This window comes from Pseudopodoces humilis, chromosome 7 (genome assembly GCF_049639895.1).
Source record: "Pseudopodoces humilis isolate 2021_Gansu_Grassland_sample_001 chromosome 7, ASM4963989v1, whole genome shotgun sequence".
Classification (NCBI taxonomy): Eukaryota; Metazoa; Chordata; class Aves; order Passeriformes; family Paridae; genus Pseudopodoces; species Pseudopodoces humilis.
Window position 1 is genome coordinate 8,793,224 of NC_142206.1, and position 20,434 is coordinate 8,813,657.

The window sequence follows — 20,434 nt, forward strand, 5'->3', positions numbered from 1 at the left end:
AGAAAGGTCACATGCAAAGCTCAGTGTGACACAAGTACTTTTGTCTCTCATCTTGCTCTAATTTTACGTCTTTTCAGGAAAAAGAGCAGTGAATGCTTTTTGGTTTGAATTCCACAGGTATCTGGCTGTGTTTGTCTTCATTTATTTCTTTTTCCCCCCTCTCCTGTCTTGGTATTTGTTTCCTGCGGCACATTAATTTGCCTCCTGTTGTATATCTGCATTAAGTAAACAAACTTCAAACAATTCCAAATTAATCATCTTTATTTACCTGGGGAGACTGGTTCTCTGCTGCCACATGACTTTCTGAGGCATGATCCAAACCACACTTCATCCTTAATTAACTTTTGGGGAGATTAAAAGACAGAGTGCTTAGCATTTGTGTTTTGTTGTCTTTAAAGTGAGTTTACACACAAACTACAAGGTCGGTGTCACACACGATTGTGCTGTAAATAAAGTTTACACATAGCTCAGTGATTTATACCCAAGGGGAGGATCTAGAATTAGTTGAGTAGCAGGTCAGTAGTGCCTCTTGATTTGCTAATTAATTCCACAGGCACCCCAAGCTTTCATCCTACATCTATCAGCCCTCTCTGGCTGCCTTGGTCCCTACTTCCTCTGTGATTAAATCAGAGTTACAAATGTTCCCAAGCTCCCTACATCATCTGTACACTCTGAGTGCCTCTACCACGGAGCCAGAGCATTTAACTCCAGCACAGTGCATGGGGAACAAGATGACTTAAAAAATAAGAGATCAGAAAAGAGAAGCACAAGAGACTGCGTGCTCACTCCTTAATTAAACTGATTATTGATCAGAACACTTACCATAGGACTGGGAGGCTTACAGACCCTTCTGCTAAAGATGTTCAAACTTGTATCTTCCAGAGGATCCAAATTATGCATCTAGAGGTGAGGCTTGGGTACATTTTCTACCCTGAGCCACAAGAAATAAAGTCAGGAAAACATAAAAACTCTGGTTCAGGCTCACATAATAAAAATAAAATTTATATTACTGAGTATATTTTCAGTCACAAAACAAATTCAGCTACTGCATGTGGACCTGTTATGAAATAATATAATTAATCTGTTCTCAAGACTTGAAATTCTAATTTGCCTTGATAAATATCCAATATTTATGCATTTGCAGTACCTCGGGAACCTTTTGCACTCATCCTTTTGCTGTCATGCCTGGTGTAAACATCAGGGCACAGAAAAAACATGGAAAGAGCAACAAAGAATAACAACATGCCAGAAGATTGAGGGGTAGGTATGGCAACTACAGACAGAAGTAGGTTGCTATTCTGTTTTAGAAAAAAAACAGAGATCTATGAATAGAAACAACAAATTCATGTCCATTTTAATGCAATAAATTTAATTCTATCTGTGCTAATGCCCAACTCACATCCAGGGCAATTTTATATCTCCAGCTGGCAATTACACGGCCACGAAGTTCATGCTGTGAAAGGTCAGCCAACTTCTGGGTGACATGTGCTGAGGTGTTGGACACCGTCTGTGGTGAGCAGAGGAGATGGAATAAGAGATAGGTAATGATAAACTGAGGATCTCTGTAAGATAGGTCTGGACACATTTTGCAGCTGTGATGGTAAGTTTATCACTCAGCGACTTGCATTATATGTAGCCTTTTTAATTTTGTGTTTTCAGTCATCAGATCTAATAGAAAACATGGAAAACACTGAAATATGTCTTCAGAAGAGGTGGGCTTTAAGAGATCACTGAGGGGACAACAAGGTAAGCAGGCAGGAAGTGAAAGCTGAATTTTATGGGAAATAGCACATTGGGCTGTCACTGGAAAGAGTAAGATACTGAGATGCAGAGAAAATGTGAAAAAATCATGTAAAAGAAAATCAGGAAAAGGCAGGTTGGAAACTTTTATTTTGTGTCTATCATTTTTTGTTCTCCTCTGCTGTAGTTATTAGGGCAAGGTCTCGATTTAAATTACTAGGAAAAAAATATTAGCCTCAAATATAGAAAAATGTAGAAATACAGAAAAGTATGTTAGAATATTAATAATTTATATGTTTCAAACATGTTTTACTTTGATTCTCTCATTCTCTGTTGACGAGAATGACTTCAGTGATTTTGGAGCAGTTGTCTTCAACCTTTGACGTTTGTATGGGATTAATAAATGCCAGTGGTCATAGACCTAGTCCTTTTTAACCAAAAATAAAATTTATTTGATCTATATTAATTGTTTCTAATAATGTATTGCTTTTCTTAAACTACTCATGATCATCATTATTTAGAAGTGTTTCAAATTTAGGGCTGGAAAGAGAGCTACAATCTACTGCCTGAGATCAGTGAAGGAACAAAAACAGGGTAAGAAATGCAACACTTTTCAGGTAGTGGGGCGTTCAAACATCTTTAGCGTCCCAGATACCTCAGTTCTGTGTTTTTACTTCTCAAAACTACATCATTTAAATGATTTCACATTTTCTTTTGTTAATGCAGATTTGATTTGCTTTCAAATTAAGAGCTCCCACATGAATGTTTTTCTCCATTTGTTCTCTGTGTTGTTAGCAGCATTGTCTAAAGCATCTACTCAGTGGCAGACCATAAAACCTCAATTTTGGAACCTGATTTTGCCCATTTAAAGCTTTATTCTGCATAAGAGAAGATTTAAAGCTAAACACAGCCATATTTTGTTCTGTTGTTATAATCAGAAGCTCTTAAGCTTTTAAATGGGTCAACCCTCAGTATGACTTAGTCACATGTTCTTTAAATTAGTCAAGTGCTTAATTAGCATGCTGGATGTTTGCATGTATAAATATAGATGTTTAAAGATCCAAGAGATACCTTGATACAATAGGTGTCATTTCATGTGTTCCAATTCCACAGAAAGAAGGGAATCCTAAATGAACAGAGCTTGAATTTGCAGAAAATTAAAGGCAATTAAAAATGTTGTCTGGCCAGCAGAACTGGAAAATCGGGCTATTATTTCACTGCCAGGAAAAATCAGATACAAGCCTTTGAAAATTTTGGAGATATGTGTGTAGCTAAATGCATCAGTAGGGCTCTAGGCTGATACATAAAGATTATTGATGTAATTCATTAACACCAGTGATGATGGATTTCAGCATGGCTCATACTTCAAATTTCAATTAGTTTGGTACTAAACAATGTTAAAATTTGTTCTTTATAGTGGTGATTTCTAAATTTCCTTTTGAATGTGGGATCATGGTATTGACTGGAAAATAAAATATCATCATAGGGAGCTTATGGGGAAAAACCACCAGCAACAAACACAGCGGCCAGTGGAATGGCAGCAAACCAGATGGATTTGTGGTAACCACAGCAAATATGGATTCTGGGAAACAAGGAAAGGCAAACAAGCGGATTTGTGAGGTACTGAGAGAAGAAATGTCTTTGAAACCAATAGGAGGCAGAAATTCTCCAGACTTGATTTACTCACCAAGGCACAGCTAAGAGCTTTGAGTCAGGCAGCCAGTGCTGTTTAGGTGTCCTGAGAAATACTGGATTGATCCCTTTCTGTTTCAGTGAGTGGGAAAAGATGGGATGCCCTGCATGCAGAGGGACGTCAAAGGCTCTTACCAGGTGACAATGGTGGCAGGCACATGTGGCATTTGTGTGCCAGAGCATCAGCAAGCGCTCCACATGGGTAGTAATCCACTCTGCTGACTGGATGGGTCAGCTTCCCATGGAATTGCTGCAAATTCCCAGTGTAGAGACAGCCTCTGAGATCTCATTAAAACAGCATTTTCTAGGAGTTTATAATCCAAATATAATTCTAAATGTTTTCTCTTTCACTTTTTTTTTTATCCTGAAATACACACACACATACACTTTTATATATTTAAATTGATTCATTTTCAATGTCTCTAGCTGATAAATAGATGCTAAACATAACTGATTTTTTAAAGGTAATTTCAATGAATTATGAAATAAAGGCAGTTTAAGAAATCTGCTTTATTTTAGAAGATGGATGAAGCTGTCTCTTGAGGTGCCCCATTTAAGAGCAGTAACAGCCATTGAGGTTTGTCCCTTGAGACAGTGCCAAATAGAGCCCGGGGAATAATTAATTCTAGGGCACTAGCACACTAATTAGTATTGCTGGAATTGATAGGAGTTTCAGTACCTTTGAAAATCTGTTTTTATTTTGATGTGAATATTTTAGCCTTTTTTTTTTGCTTGAAGTAGCTGCCATTCTTAGTCTGTTTTCCATCATAATAGGAGACATCTAAGGATGGAAAAGCGGCAAAAAGTAAACCACCTGCTTAAACATCTTCATTCTGACAACATGAAAGGCTACAAAACATCCTGGGGTTAGTGGGATATTAGATAAATATAAAATAAGTCTTCCAGCTTGGACTAATCAATCCAGCCCAATGCCTGCCATCTGGCCAGGAGTTTGCTGGTGCCCCTTGCCCCAGCTGTCAACATTTGAGTTGCTTGTTCCTGTCATTGCCTAAAAGGAATTAGTTCCAGATCGTTATGGGTTGCAAAGATGGCCATTGTTTTGTTTAACATTTACACAACTGCCAGAGACCTGCTTCTGAATTAAAGTCCTGGACAAGCCCTTGGCTGTTTTGACCACAGGTAGGTGCATGGAAAACAAATGGTGGATTTTTTCCTTCTCTTCTGTACATTTGACCTCATTTTTCTGTTTACAGAAAATTGATTGCCTCAAATAGGTAAGTTGGAATTATGGAAGCTCAAAATTAAAAAAAAAAACCCAACACAAAATAATTCCATAATTACAGTGTCTTTAGTTAAACATTAAATCCATTTTAACTCATCCTAAAGACTGACAGCTTTTTATGTGTTTGAAGAGATGTGTTTCTAAAATGTTCATCTTCTTTACAAAAGTGGCTAAAATAATTATTTTGACCTATCATGGAAACTGTAACAAATTATTAGTGTGTTTTGGGTTTCTTTTCTCCCTGGACATTGATGCTAAGCTGCCAGGTTAATTGACATGTTTCTTTCCAGTTCCTAATTGCTACCTGCACCCTGGCTGGACGTTTCCAAGATATTTAAAAGAGGTTTACAAGCCCTTTACACTGCCAAGAGACTTATGATGTAGGGATAAAAATGAAATGCAGATCATAACTTCCAAACCACCAAACTCATAAACTCTCCTGCACAGATCTACAGGGATCTATCAGCATTCCTACCCAGCTTTGGTTGCATTTCCTATTTTACTTGGACTGTGGGCAGTGGTTGAACAGCACAATTGGGTCTTGACCTGTAACGTGGACTCCCAAACAATTTTAAGAGCAATACACATTTTTCACTTTGTTTTTTCAATACTTTTGGTCTAAAAATATTTGATAATTTTTTACAGCTACAAGAAAGAGCACCACATCGTATTAAGTATGGAAATTTGGCCTAGTTTTGATCACCAGCTACTTGTGACTCCCCCAGGGTAAAAATAACTAATTTTCAGTAGTCCTCTGGTTATCATATTTTTTGAGAAGGTTATTTTTTTCCCCCTTTCTTTTGCTATTAGTATGGTAGAGAGGTTCTTTACTTGTTTTCAGAATGTACTAATCCCTCTTCTGTTTGGTATTTTTATCCATACATAATCCTGAAACTGAAAATAGTTTTCAAGACATGGAAGGCTGAGATATTTTGATTTTCTGCCTGCATGACAGATTCCTGAGGCTTTTCAGTCTTATTCCACAATGATGATTTCCTCCTTTCCTTCCTTACCACTCTTAGGTATATCCCAAGTAACATTTTTTATCCTATTGTACTTGAGAATTATTTTTGAGTATTCCTCTCTGGACTGGAGGCAGACCTGGGTCTATTTCCCTCGATTTTGATACTTTTGAACAGGGAGGTTTTGCTGTGATCCGTAATGACTTATCCTACAATATCCACCCTGCATTCTTCATTTAATTTAATCCTTTTGCCCAATTCTGATACATTCTGACTCACCATTTTATTGAGTGCTGATGGCTCCTGGCACCAGCCCTAGTTTTATTGAATCATCCAGACTGTTCCTATACTTTTTGGGGATCGGTTTCTGGCTGTGCAATGCACAGAGCACTACAGACCACTGTGACTCTTCCATCACAGGTGATGTGTTCCAGGAATTCCTTCTCAGTGACGCAGGCAAGGGAAAAAAAAGGGAGTTGGTCATCTCTCCATTGCTTCCAGCATGTGTTTCATCCTGACTGGCAATAACAAATTGGTCTGTGTCAGCCATCTCCTTGTTGGAAAAATATTCCTGGGTTATGTGATAACAAGCAGCCCTGTGTCATAACTGGAATTAGGGATCTGAGGAGGTAGATGGCATTATGTTTATTCAGGCTGCACGTTGACAAGGTGGTTCCTCAGCCAACAGTGCTAATTAACAACATGTGCCTGTACTGAGCTGATAATTAGGTTTGAAACCTTAGTATGGGATTTGCTTCCATAATGGGTTTTTTCCCCAGGATTTTACTTTTTTGAGGTTGGAATTACATGTGCTCTTCTGCTATAGCAAAACTGTGGTGGGATACACATTCTGAATCTTCACAGGATGGGTGAGATGGCAAAAGATTATTCATTCACATAAAAACTGGGAAGGAACATGTTGAAAAAGTGTGACCAGTGCATTATGGAAGGTGCTTTCTGACCAACATATTCACTCAGAAATTTTCCATTACAACACTCAGTTGGCAATAAATGTCTAGCTACAAATTCCTGCTCTCAACATGCTGAGATTAAATCTTCTCACTGAAAAAGGTTTCTAAAATTTTTCATAAGGGTAATATAATTTAGTAGTGAATACTAGAATAGAGTTACACTATTATGCAGAATAAAAAGATTTCTTTGAAACTCTTTTACAGATTCTTTAAGAAAGAAAAAAAGATTTTTCCTCTATCTCAAACTTTCCTGTTTTAGTGGCCAACTAGTGGTAAAATGCCTGAGTTTCTGGCTTGTTTTTCTTTTAAAAAAAGCCAGTATTAATTGTCATGCTGGGTAAGTTATATCACACTTTTCACATAGGACTTACAAATTTTAGATATAACTATTAGAATTTCAGCCTAATTTTGGGCAGCCACTCACTTGTTTACTAAATTAGATTTATATGCTATTGGTTCTGAGGTTATGAAATATACCTCAAACTGGAACATTTATAGCATTCTACTGTAAATTTTTTTGCAGGTAGGCAAAGTTTTCTGGTGTTTAGTGGTAAAGGTGAAAAAACTCTTGAGTTCCCCAGAGAAATAAGAGTTAAGAAGATTAGGGGTCATAAAGTAAAAAGCTAAGAAGTTTTTAGCAAAAAAGAGAATTCTGTAATTAAAGGTATTTTGTTGTGGGTTTCCCCCTTATTCTCACGTTTAGCTTTTTTAGGAAGTATTTTGTTGCTGGAAATACTGATTCGTTGTAGTTTGTTTTTTTCCCCACAAACATGTTTGAATTTTACAGGATGTACCCCAATTCAAAGGCACCTGAAGCCTTACCAAGTTTTTGAGCTGTCCTCAGTTGGGGCAGGGTAAAAAAAAAAAAACAGTGGCAAAGTTTCACTACCACACTGCACTTCCCTTAGTGGAAAAATCTCTGCAACAGTGCTGAGTCTGTCTGGCCAGTGAAGAGAAAGGGCTCCCCCTTCCAAAGGCCTTAGGCTAAGGATGAGGAAAGAAAGCAGATTTCTATTTTGAGTTTCATAAATAGAAAGTCGGCAGGTTTGCTACCACACAGTCGGGATGTTACTCTGGACATCCCGCACTCTTCGTGTGCGAGGTGCTGCACATGCTGGTCCCTCTGTGAGGCAAGGACCTTGTGACAGTGTCACACTGTGGAGACAGGATCACCTGTGCCACGTAGGCAGCTCTTCGTCAGAGCTCACACACATCCCCATCCCACGAGGAGTGTCAGACAGCCCTTGTCCACACGGCTGTACCTTCATTTTTCCCCTCAGCACCCCGCATTTCGCTCCTTTTGGAGCTCCCACGCGTTTGAAGGACAACCCGGGAACAGTTTAAATGCGGCGCTGTTACGGCATTGCGGCCTCGAGAGGGAGGCAGCGGGTTACGTGACACGGCAAAGCTGCTAATCCTATCGAGTTCAGGATTCCTCGGGAAAATAAAGGGGAAGCAGAATTTAGACACAGGCGGTGTAGATTATGATGGAGTAGTAGCTAGGAAGCTGTTGCTACACTTGGTATATTTCAGTACCACAGCAAACACTGCAGCTGTTGTCCGATGGTTCTGAATGATCCGAGGCAAGGCAGACATGGGTTTTGACCTTGAATGTTCTCGATAATTTCAATTCTTTTCAGCGCTGTTTGCCATTGTAAATAACCACTGATCTCACCGCGGCCCAATAAGCTTCGGGGCATCCATTTCACAGCAGTCTTAGAGGGTAATACTTTATTTGGCTTCCTGGCAACTTCCTGACTGTTCAGGGTTATGAAAAATACAATATTTAGTTTTAATTATTTCTCTGTGGCTATTATTTCCATTGGTTTTGTAATTACAGTCATAGAGTCTTGATAATCTTGTCAATACCGTGTCCCTGGCTAATGGGGGAGAGTAGAGGATATGAACATTGTTTCAGGAAACATGACACAAATCCGTTGCAATCAATACATGTAATAGGCTCTATCAAGTGCCTCATGAGAAAGGTTTATATTACAGCCAGTGAATGGCGGTAGTAATAAGTGCAATTTTGATATGAAGTTCTTCCAAATGTGTATTTTGGCACACAGAACTACAGCAACTTTCCACACAGACATAGTATAGCAGTGGATCCCATGACCAGATAATTGAGATTATGTCAAGTGCCTCCAAAGAGTTATTTTACACTGGTAGCTGCCATACACAGACTTGGCAGGCTGGGTGTTAGATCAGAGCTAAGGATCTGGGTGACTGGGGAAGTTTATCCTGCTGTAACTTTATAGCTAGATGTTATAAATTAGAAGCTGTTAAATGCTGAAGAACATCATTGTCTGCAGCTATTTGGTAATGCCTGGTGGCTCTCAGAATGTTCTGTTTGGTTGATTTCTGCATTAGGAAGAAAATGCAGGCAGTGTAAAATTATAGTTAATGGTAAGAGTGAAATGAGTAGGAAAAGAGGCCTCAGTAGTTTCAGTACACACTTCATCTTGCATATTGTAATGTGATGAAGTAAAACTCTTTTACTCCCTTCATTTGATCTGATTCCAGGTAAAATATAATTCTCCCCACCAACTCTGATAAGATTTCTGATAGTGATTGAGATAGTCTGATACTGTACTAAGGTTTTAACCAGGAATTTAATGTATTCAAGTCTAATCTTTCTTATTATGACAGTTTTCTTCATCTTTTGTCATCACAATTATTTTATTGGCCAAAATAATCCAACATAGATCCATCATTTTTTTAGTTCTATAATATTTCGAAATAAGGTCCACTATAATATTTGCTCAGTTGTCTGGTGTACTTAAAATTTTAAAAAGCTTTTTTATATTGCCTCTTGTCTTCATACACTCCAAATTTCAGGACAGGAGTGTTAAATGCTTATTGAGGATAACATTTTAAATGAGGTGAAATGTCATTGGTTGTTTCCGAGATTAGTTTACTTTTCCTACTTCAAAATGTTTTCAAAAACCACCCATGGAATAAATGCATTACAAGTGAAAGAGCTGCTGGGGAGGGAAGATCTTTCCTGCATCTAAAAAGTGTAGGAAACAATTTCTGTACTACTTTCATTCTTAGAAAGTGTTTAAAGATGCCTTAACCTATACAATATGTGCTGAATTGAGAGAGATTGAAAACTAAATGAAACAGAAATGTTTAAAGATCAGAGGATTCAGCAGCAGTGCTGAAAGGTTGTGAGGAGAGTCATTCCAAACGTAGGCAGACTTTGGAGAGGGGAAGTTGTGTTGGAAATGGTTCCTCTGTCCTTTGCAGTGGAAAGAGCAGGATTCATGGAACCCTCCTGGTGGCTGGAGGCACCTCTGGAGTTCCCCTAATCAAGCCCACAAAGCAGGGTCAGCTAAAGCAGCTTTGTGTCCAGGATTGTATCCAGTTGGGTTTTGAATATCCCTGGCTATGGGGATTCCACAACCTCCCCGGGAAACCTATTCCAGGTTTTCACCTGTTTTACCTGTTCAGTGTTTTACCACCCTCACAGTAAAAGGTGGGGCGGTTAAAGTTTAAATGGAATATTTTGTATTTCAGTTTGTGCCTACTCCTTCTTGTTCTTTCCCTGGACACTACTAGGAGGAGACCACCTGTCTTTTTCTTTTTTTTATTCATCAGGAATTTATAGACAGAGATACTGTCCCACCTTCTCCAGAATGAACAGTCCCAGCCCCTCAGCCTTTCAAACGACAGAAACTCCAGTCCCGTAATCATCTTTGTGTCCCTTTGATGGACTAACTCTAGTTTATTCCCACCTCTCTTGTACTGGAAAACCCAGAGCTGGACTCCCACTCCATCTGAGTCTCATCAGTGCTGAGCAGAGGGAAGGATCACCTCCTCCACCTGCTGGCAGTGCTTTTCCTGGGAATGCTGCTGGCTTTCATTGCCACAAGGATGTATTCCCAGCTCACATTCAACTTGTTTTCCAACAGGTCTTTTCATCCAAAGTTGTTTTCCATTTACATTGAAAGGAGCCATTTATCCAGGCAAAAATTCATCAATTTGTCAATGAGGATATTGAAGGAGTGACTGTCAAAAGCCTTGCTGTGGTGAAGATATCAGTGGTCCTTCCCTCATCCATCATACCACTGATACCATTGTGGAAGGCTGACAGATTAGTCAGGCATCATTTCCTCTTCATAAATCGGTGGAAAATACATTGAGAGCAGCCTGGAAAAGACTTGAGGGTGTTGGTTGATGAGAAGCTCTACAAGACCCAGCAACACATACTCGCAATCTGTAGACACCTATATCCTGCATCAAGTACTGGGAATTTATTCTTCCCTCTGAGGATGCTGACACACAGGCACAGGTTGCCCAGAGATGTTGTGGAACCCTGGAAGGCTTCAAGGGCCTGATTGGATGGGGCTTGGAGCAACCTGGTCTAGTGGAAGGTGTCCCTGCCCATGGCACGGGCTGGAAGAAAGTAGGTGGAAGGTCCCTTTAATCCATACTCTGTGATTCTAAATCACCTTTTTGTCCTTAATGCTTTCCAGGCTTATTTGTCCCACCCTTTCCCCAAGGATAAAGGTGATGCTGACCAGTTTGTACCTGACTGGTACTGACTAGTTTGCTTTGAAGGATCTCTGAAGAAGTTGTCTGTGCAGCAGCAGCAGAAAACCACTTATTCATTTTTGGCATCTGATACACTTGTACACAGAGAATTCACTCCAAGTTCCTTATCTCTCCAATTATATCTACTACAAAAGGCAGCCCTTGAGTGTAGAAAAGATATTCTTAATAGATTCTCTGTGCTTCTTATGCTTTTCATACCTGAAAATGTGTGTCAGAAGTAGGCTGTAATATAAAATCTTCAGCAATTAAAGTTTTTTAAATGGTCTTGCTTAACAGTCACTATTAGTCATGATAGACATGACCCCTTCTTTCTTGACAGTATTAATTTTGAGAAGCTCTGCCTTATCTGTCATTATAAATAACAGTAAAGCTGATCTGGGCTGATTTCTTATGCTAAGCAAATTTAAGTTCCTGATCTTATTTAAATAGAAATTATGTTTTAATTGACAGCCTAAGGATACGAGTGAGGCAAGTTATGTAAGGACAAGAAATGTCTTTTATTAGACTAAATAGTAGAGTAGGAAAAAAATGAGGCAAGATTTGTTAAGCAGGAGTGTTTCTCTTGATGGGAATTGTTAATAGCAAAATGTAGTTTTAGGCTATGCTAAATCATAGATAAAACCAAGACAGGGAAAAGGTGAGATGTCCATTTATTATTAACAGCCTGAAGATTTATTCAGCACACCCGCTGATTTCAGTGAATTCTAACCATCTGAAAAGTTTACACAAGGGACAGTATTATTCCTACAATTCTACATTCATGAGATTCTATGTTCTCTTTTTAAATTTTAATTAGTGTTATCAAGTAGATTAACCTAAATTACCAATCAAGATATTCTAAAAGGTATGTATTGTAACCTTGGCAAAGGCCATTTTGCACAAAATGAATGGAGGAAGAATTTGAGTTATTACAGATTAAATAAAGTTTCTCTCCAGCTGGGAAGACACAGGAACCTGGCAGTGGTGAGGTCAGCAGGGAGTATTTGGTCACTCCAAATACTGGACCAGCAACTTCAGTTAGACAATAAGTAGAGGGATGGATGGGGATTTTGTTGCATGGCAGAAAACACACCAGATGAACATTTTCTCTACAGCAGTAGTGCTTTGAAAATATGCAAAATGAATTCTCTTAACACTTTTTTTTTTTTTTCATTTAATTTAGACTTGATACGTGATTCACCTGCTCTAGTCACGCTTCATCTCTGCTCCCCCCAACATCTCCTGCTGTCTGGGCTCACACTGATTTCCAGGTATCAGACAGCAGCTATCTCTGTTTATTAACAAAAATAGTTCTGAGTCTTGCAGATAAAATGCAGTTTAATGAAGCAGCTACACAAGGAAAATGCCATTAGCACATGTTCAAAACAGAGAGAGCAGCTTGAGAAAGAAACTTCAAGCAACATCCATGGAAGCCCAGCCAGCTGTTGAGCCTTTGGGCTCATTAACACTCCCTCCCACAACTGCTTTTTTGGAAAGAGCTCCTCTCTTTTTGGTACTGTTCTGAGGGGTTGGTTGCACCAGTCAAATAGCTTCTTTGACGGTTCTGTTAAGGCCAATTGTGTTATTAATTTATTTTTTTTCCTTTTCCTATTGGAAATTCTTGAGTCTTCTTTGCTTCAAGTGAGTAAAATAAATTTACATGGGACCTAGAGGTAAGGGATGGTTATGCTGCTTAATACCATATATATGAATATTATTTCCTAGAAATTCACTGAACTTTATGGCTTGAACAGTAACAGGTCTATCTCAGTCTTGGTTACTTTAAAAAGTATTGATTTAGAGTCTTCAGTACAGATTAAGGGGATTTTAGATTTGCTTTTACTGCTTCAGTTCCTTAAAGCAAGTGATTATTTTTAAAATAGGTTTGCTATTTATCCAGTTGCTTTTTGTGTAGCAGAGAATGCAGATACTTTTTATTTCTAATTAATTCTGGTGTACCTTAAATTCAAATTTTAAAACCCTGTAATTTATCAGAGATAGAAAAACTCATATCTGAACCCTTTACATGAAGGAAAATGGGGTTTCCAGAGTCCCATGTTTTATTTATTATGGAATTTCCACTTCTATGTGTTTTATCTGTTTTGTTTATGTTCCTGGAAGTCTTCTTTTGCTTTCTACTTTAACAATTTTAGAGAGAAATGATTATGAGAAAATCTGTCTGTGGAAAGTTGACTTTTATTGTATGAAAATAACTTGGGATTCCTGATGGCTCCAGTTGAAACATATGCAAACAAATGAACAATGCTATTGTCCCTTATAAATCAGGAATTGTTAAGTTGTTTTTATGGGTGTTTCAATGTATGACTTGTTGTCTTTATTGGGTTCAACATCTTGGAGTTTGAGGTTTAAATCTTCAGTAAGGAAAATCCTTTCCACATTTGGGGGTGCTTCTGTTCTAAGGTTTTTTCACCCTGTGGAGAAGGCTGGTGGTACCTTTGCAGTAGGAGAGAAGGATTTATCTGGCAAAGCTTTTTCTTTTATAAATAAATACTGCAATGAGAAAATACTGTCTGAGGGAAGTGGGAAAGCAGACACTGCTTGTTAAACCAGATAATTTTTGGTGTTGTTAAACTACATGGAATGGCAGGAATAACAAACTGTGTGGGAGTATGGGAGAAGTGTGATAAAGGGAAGGAACAGAAGTGGTTTGTAAAAGTTTTAAGTTCTTGCACAGCTGCATTTTTCCTAAATAATGTAAAGCTGCTATTTGCCAACTGTGTAGCAATTCTCTGTGTCAATTTAGCCTTGCTTTTATGATCAAAATGAATCCTAGGAGATAGAACAGGATGAGTTTTGGATAAAGCTTTTGCAAAGAGGCATCACAAAACAAAGCATGAAGGATTTTTGGTGAGAGAGACCAACTTTATTGCCTTTTTTTTACCTTATTCCCATTCTTGCAGTGATCCTTGTGAAGATACAAGTCTTCTGTGCACAATCTTAGAGGAACTAATGGAATAAAATAAATACCCTGGCTTTAAGGAGGTACCACATGGTCACCCATGAAAAGCCTTGTTTAAGAGGCCTAGAGTAGTCCATGGCACAAGATTGGGGATGTAAGAAAAAAGATGATCATTTTTTATAAAGAAGTGTATTGATTGAACACTTAAAACTAGGTGTTTTGAATCAGTCCTGCCTTGTGTCACGTTTAGAGACCTATTTACCATGTTTACTGTCAGTATTGTATTGTCAGCTCTTAAAAATACAGCCTAAAAAATACACCAAAATAGCAGAGTTAGCTTTGATCTGTAAAATAACACCTTAGCAAGGCATCAGTTTTGCAGTAAAAATACCAATTTCTAAGCTGATAGTGGAGCACAAATGAGGTGCTGAGGTGTTAAGATTTCCAAATAAATTGGAATTACTTTGAAAGAATTAGGTCTGGTTTTATTAGACAAGTTTTGTGTTCATGATTTCATGGGGAGAAACTATGAAAAAGCTGAGAGCTGCATTATAATTGGGTTTCAATATAGGAAAGATAAAATATGATCTTATGTTTAAAAAGAAATCAGTTTGGGGGTTCAGCTAGTGGAAGTTAGGATGCCTTGTTAAGTATTTTGTCTTTTAGTATAAACAGAACCTGCTTGATCCTGTGAGCAGAAGTGCATAAGTAAAATAGATGATTTTTCGAGTATTTCATTCATGCCTAATAGTTACGATACATTTTTATTGGCACTAAGAAATATATGTACTGCAGTACGAAAAGACAAAGGGATGTCCTGTAAAGCACTGTAGTTTTGAAGCAGGAAATATCTTGCTTGTGTCATTTAAACCATCCCTCTGTCAGTTAAAAAACATTCCCCCTTGTCCTATTGCAACAGGCCCTGCTGGAAAGCTTATCCTTGTCCTGCAAAGACAATTTGTCATTTTGAACTTAACTCTGGAAATCCAGGTATTGAAGCTGATAATGGTTGGAAGCTGTATCTTGTAAGGACATTACTGTGGAAAAGACATTTTGTTTTGTTTTTTTTAGTGTGTAGTTAAGGACTGTGTAAAATCTGTCTTGACAGTACTTTTTAATGTGAAAATATCCTTGGTGAGCAGTATTGAATTTACTCTCCGTAGGCTTCTACTCATGCCCTTTCACATATATCCTACAAATAGCGAGAATATGGCAGGAATAGAGAGCAAAATTCAGAATCCGTGGGAACGAACAAATAAAAATGTCATCTTTTGAGCAGGAGGGTTTTACACACTTCGTACAGTGTGTAAAGCAGCTTTGTAAAGTGGCAGCATTACCAAGGACACTCATTCTCTCTTGCTTTATCGTGTTCGCTTGGATCGGGGGGCCGTAAAGAGCAGCGGGTTTGGGATGTTTGCGAGGGCTGCGTCTCGTAGGAAGATGTGCAAAGCGTTTTAAAGTTAAATTATGGGGATTGAGAACCCGAGCCCGGAACGCAGCGAGACTCGCGGCTCAGCCCCTTCGCTCCCCGCTGCGGCCGCGCGGGGGCGCCCTCTGCCCGCGCACCCGTGCGGGACGCGCTGGGCTCCTCCGCTGTGCGCGCGGAGCTGGGACGAGCTGGGCTATCGGCCCCAGCTCGGTTTGGGGGGAATCCGCCGTGCCTTAGAGGCCCCGGCCGGGGGCCCCGGGGCCGACCGCACCATCTCCGATGCGAGCGCCGACCCCCGCCCACCGCCCCGCACGGCCTCCGCGCCCCGAGCCGCCTACGGCCCGCTCCCCGCGCCCTCCCTCGCCCCGCCTCCCGCCCCGCCCCCCTCCTGTGTGATTGGCCAAAACGTTTCGCCGCCGCCGCTGATTGGTGCTCGCCGCGCGCCTCATTTGCATGCGGCGGAGCGGGGCGCGCGGCGGAGCGGCGGCGGCGAAGTTGCGCCGGAGCCGCCGCCGAGCGCCCGTCCCGGCCCGCCGCAGCCTCCGCGCCCTCCGCCGCCGCCCGGCCCGAGCGGGACATGGCTGAGCGCAGCCTCCCGCCGGGATGGAGGTAGCCGGGCCCTTGGGAAGGGCTCCTGCCCGCTGCGCTGCCAAGCCTCCCGCGCCGCTCGGGGCTCGCTAGGGATCTGCCCCAGCCTCACCTTTCGCGCTTGTCCTGCCGCTTGGCTTAATCCGTCTTTCCTATGGCTGGGATATACAGCTCTACTCTGAAGACCCTGGAGGATTTAACTTTGGACTCTGGTTATGGGGCAGGGGATTCCTGCAGGTCCCTTAGTCTCTCTTCTTCCAAGTCCAACTCGCAAGCCTTCACCTCTTCTCAGCACAGAGGCAACTGGTGGTACTACTCGGGCTCCATGAACAGTAGGAATAACAGCTGGGACACCGTGAACACCGTGCTGCCGGAAGACCCCGAGGTCGCAGATATCTTCTCCAAGTGCCCTAAGCTGCCGGATCTCGAGGAATACCCTTGGACTGATGAAGACATCGGTAGGATCCTGCGCAAAGGGAAGGGAGACGGCCAGGGCAGGAGCTTTTCGCAGGAGGCTGTCAGGCGGCTCTCGCAGCTGCTGCGGCGCGCCCTGATCAGGGTGTCCAGGGAGGCTCAGCGCCTCAGCGTGATGCACTCCAAGTGCACCCGCTTCGAGGTGCAGAGCGCCATCAAACTCATCCAGAGCTGGGCCCTGGCCGAGAGCTGCGTCCTGGCCACTGTCAAGGCGCTCTCCCTGTACAGCATGAGCGCCGGCGATGGGCTGAGGAAAGGCAAATCCGCCCGCTGCGGCCTCACCTTCTCGGTGGGCAGGTTTTTCAGGTGGATGGTGGACACGAGGATCTCGGTGAGGATCCACGAGTACGCGGCCATCTCCTTAACCGCTTGCATGGAGAACCTGGTGGAAGAGATTAAAGCTAGGGTTTTGGCGAGTCAGAGCCCCGATGGTGGAGGGGAGATCTCGGCTGAAATCCTGGAGATGGTTATCAACAACGATGCGGAACTTTGGGGGGTGTTGCAGCCTTACGAACACCTCATCTGTGGGAAAAACGCTAATGGTAAGTTCCAGCTTTTACAGTCTGTTGTTTTCATACCAGCAAGCCTTATAGTAAAGTCCTCGCTCTCTGTGGACTTGGGGTTTTTCTGGGGTTTCTTTGCATCTGGATTGCATCTTGGTCGTGGTTTGTGTGTGCGTAAAGCAGGCATGACGGTCCTGCCCGGCAAGAATGATCCTGGTCTTTTCCTAAGATCTACCAGGTTATAAAAGGCTGTGGGAAACCAAGCCCTGTTGTCCTAACAAACATCTGACTTTGCGGCAGCTGCTGTTTTGAGCATTTTCCCTCTAACTGGCGTGCAAATATGTTCTCTGTAACCTTAAGATGAAATGTGCTTTACAAGCTGCTGTCCAGAAAGTACAACTGTATCTCTTTTAAACAAAATTTATCTTACAGCGAGTATCGTGTAGTTTCTTCTTAAAGAGGCTGTTACCACGTGCAACCTGGAGAGGGAAAACAACATTAATTTTATTTTTTTTTTCCTTTGCGGTAGTAAAATTCACTTTATGAGCAAAAACTTTGAACTTGTATACTTTGGAATTCCTTGTAATTCAGCAGAAACCTGTGGTGTCCTTTCCTGCCATAAACAAGGGCGCGTGTGTGAGTGCAGAACGGTGCCTCAGTGATGAGAATAACACAGTGTTAAGGTACTTACCGCTGTCATTTGTTTGGAAAGCAAAGTTTCCGAACACTTAAGCAGATAAAGGAATGTTGGCATCTTACGGACGCGAGGAGCAGTTTGGAAGGCTTAAGCCGTGACAGTTGTGTTAAGGAGCTGCACTGTTTATTTTGCATTGTCACACTGAGGAATACCATATTTTTCCATGGAAAATTCAGGGAAACATCCAGTTTAGAAAAGTATTTTGTGTACCACCCACCGTTTCATGACTTTTGCTGGCCTCTGTTACGGTCGACTCTTCCATGCTTAACACGTTTGAGATTTAACTCTATAAAACCAAGGGGCTTGGTCTTTTCAGAGGGGAATCTCATAGCGAGAGAAGTAAAGGAGTTGTTTTAATTTGAGGGAAAAAAAACCCTTTGAAATTGTCAGAGATAAGCTGACTCACCTGCTCCTCCCTGGGTGTATCGATTTCCTGCAGTTTTCCTATACCCAAGCAATTCTGTGGTTCAGATCACGAGTAGGTGGCTGCAGGGAGTTGTCCCCATTGGGTCAGCCTTACTAAACATTTATGAAATAAATGAGAAGAGCCTTTTGGATATTCTCTTGGCTCTGCTTCAAGGCACAACTGTAAGTTTCAAGGTCAAACACAGACATTTACACTTCTAACTAAAAGTGCTTGGGTGATTAGAGAGGTATGAGGATGCCGTATCTGCCAAAACACTTGTAATTCTTCGTTTATCATGAGAGTGTTTGTTTGCCACCAGCTCCGAGAAAAGGACTTGTTTCCCCTTCCTTGTTCCTTATTTAGGGAACCTGGATGTTTTGGTTCTGGGAACCGAAATGTACATTTCAGCTCTTCTCTGCTCAGTGCTTCTGCCACAGGTTCTGTGCATAAAGTGAAGAGTTGGGCCCCCACTCAGCATTTTTTAAAATTTTTTTAAAAATCTATTTCTTAAGAGTAATTTCCTTGGAAAAACTGCAGTGAGTGAATGGATGCTGGTGTTGAATGGAAAGAAGGGTGAGTGTGCAGGGAAATGCTTTATAAATATTCAGAGCACCAAATGGCCAGTTATGATAACGCTCCCACACAGTGGAAAGCCAAGCAGTCAGTGGCCACAAAAGGATTGGCTTCTGTTGCCTCTTTTGTTGTTCCTGCCTTTCAGATCAATCCTGTCAATAATTGAATGCATTTTTTAAGTCTGGAAATTGAATAAAACTGCACATGAAGGCATCCTGTGATTTCCTGTGACAGTCTGTCACTAGTGTTTTACCTGACACAAGTCAGTGAATCCTCTAAATGGCTTTTCGTGCAGTTGGAAGGCCACAAATGGTTTTATATGGATGCAAAAAAGCTTGAAATAACTTCTCTATTCTTCTCCCTGTAGGAATTGTAAATGAGTAGTATTCATATCATTCTGCACAGTGCTTTCAAATGATCTTGTCTTTTACATTAATTTAAATCTGAAGTAGATCTGGCAGTGAAATAACTGGATTTATTCCTGTTTAAGGAACTGGGAAACTTGCTTTACTGTCACTTTTGTTTCTTTTCTAGTAAAAGCATTTAGTGGAGCACTCATAAACTGCAAACTTGGGAGTGTGTGTATGTGTTGGGTTTTGTTTTATAGCCCTGAGTTTGATGTCAGAGATAAAAAGCGCTTAGAGGTTCAGTTCTAGCTCCAGTCAAGCATTGTAATCCCTGGATGAAATCCATGGTGCTGTCCTATGCAGAAGATTGCACGGGATTATCATAATGGACATTTCTGGCATTATGATCTATTGAATACCATTTTCATTATTAGATCAGGACAGCCTGCTGCTTTGGAGTCAAAGAAACAGTAAGTAAATACATAAATCTTCCTACATTCTCATGAGACTGAGGTTTAGACCTGTATTTCTTCAGTGACTAATCTCCTATCAAAGACCACAGTCCAGTCACTGGTCTTGAAGCTTTGGAGGCTGAAAGAGCAATATTGTGTATTACAACAAGTGTGTTTTAATCAGCACCTGCTGTGTGAAGGGTAGAGTTTAAAACTCTATAAGCGCTTAAGGGGGAATTTTTACATTATTTTAAATAAATAATAATCTGTGGTTTGCTTGTTTATTTGCCCTCTCTGTGAAGCTGTTCTTTAATCAACTTCTTTGCTGCTTCTGTGAACCATTCTCTGCCCTCAGTTGGATTTCTGACTGTGCTTGGGACTTGGTGGCTCTGCCTTGGAAGGAGGAGGAATGACCTGAGCCTTTGACCTTGAGTTCTGCCAGGCTCTGGGTGTGTTAATGCCTCCAAGGGTAAGAAGGTGTTTTTGGGCAGAGTTCAGGTGGGATGTTGCAAAGACAACACTATGCTGGAAAGAAAAAGAAACAAAAGCAGCAAAAATGATAAGCAGCTACTGAACAACAGCTAATGAAAGGTAAAACAAGTGTAAGTTGGAATGCGTGTTTTATTTTCTATTTTTATTTACATGGAGATGTATATGTGCAGTGGTAGAGAATGGAGCTAGTGGTTTCACAGGGATTTTGAGACATGCTAATTTGGAATATTAGTCTCTTAATTTATGCTGGAGAGGGAAGTTGAAATCTGAGCTTACCTTGGGAATGTGATTCTTTTACTTGATCTGCCTATGTTTGGTGCATGGTTCTTTAGACTCTGAGCTGTCAGCACTGCAGTTACATTTTGATATTATTGCCCTGTTAATTACAGCACTTGGGTTGTACTGA

General features: G+C 40.8%; 1 protein-coding gene across 1 annotated transcript in view; it reads left to right on the forward strand.

Annotated features, from left to right (window-relative positions):
• Window positions 1–16,003: 16,003 nt before the first annotated feature.
• Window positions 16,004–20,434, forward strand: part of ABTB2 (ankyrin repeat and BTB domain containing 2) — a 111,771-nt gene continuing 107,340 nt past the window's right edge. Inside the window, exon 1 of the mRNA XM_005531772.3 lies at window positions 16,004–17,100. Coding sequence (XP_005531829.1) covers window positions 16,239–17,100 — 862 coding nt within the window. The 5' untranslated portion in view covers window positions 16,004–16,238. The remainder of the gene's footprint in view (window positions 17,101–20,434) is intronic.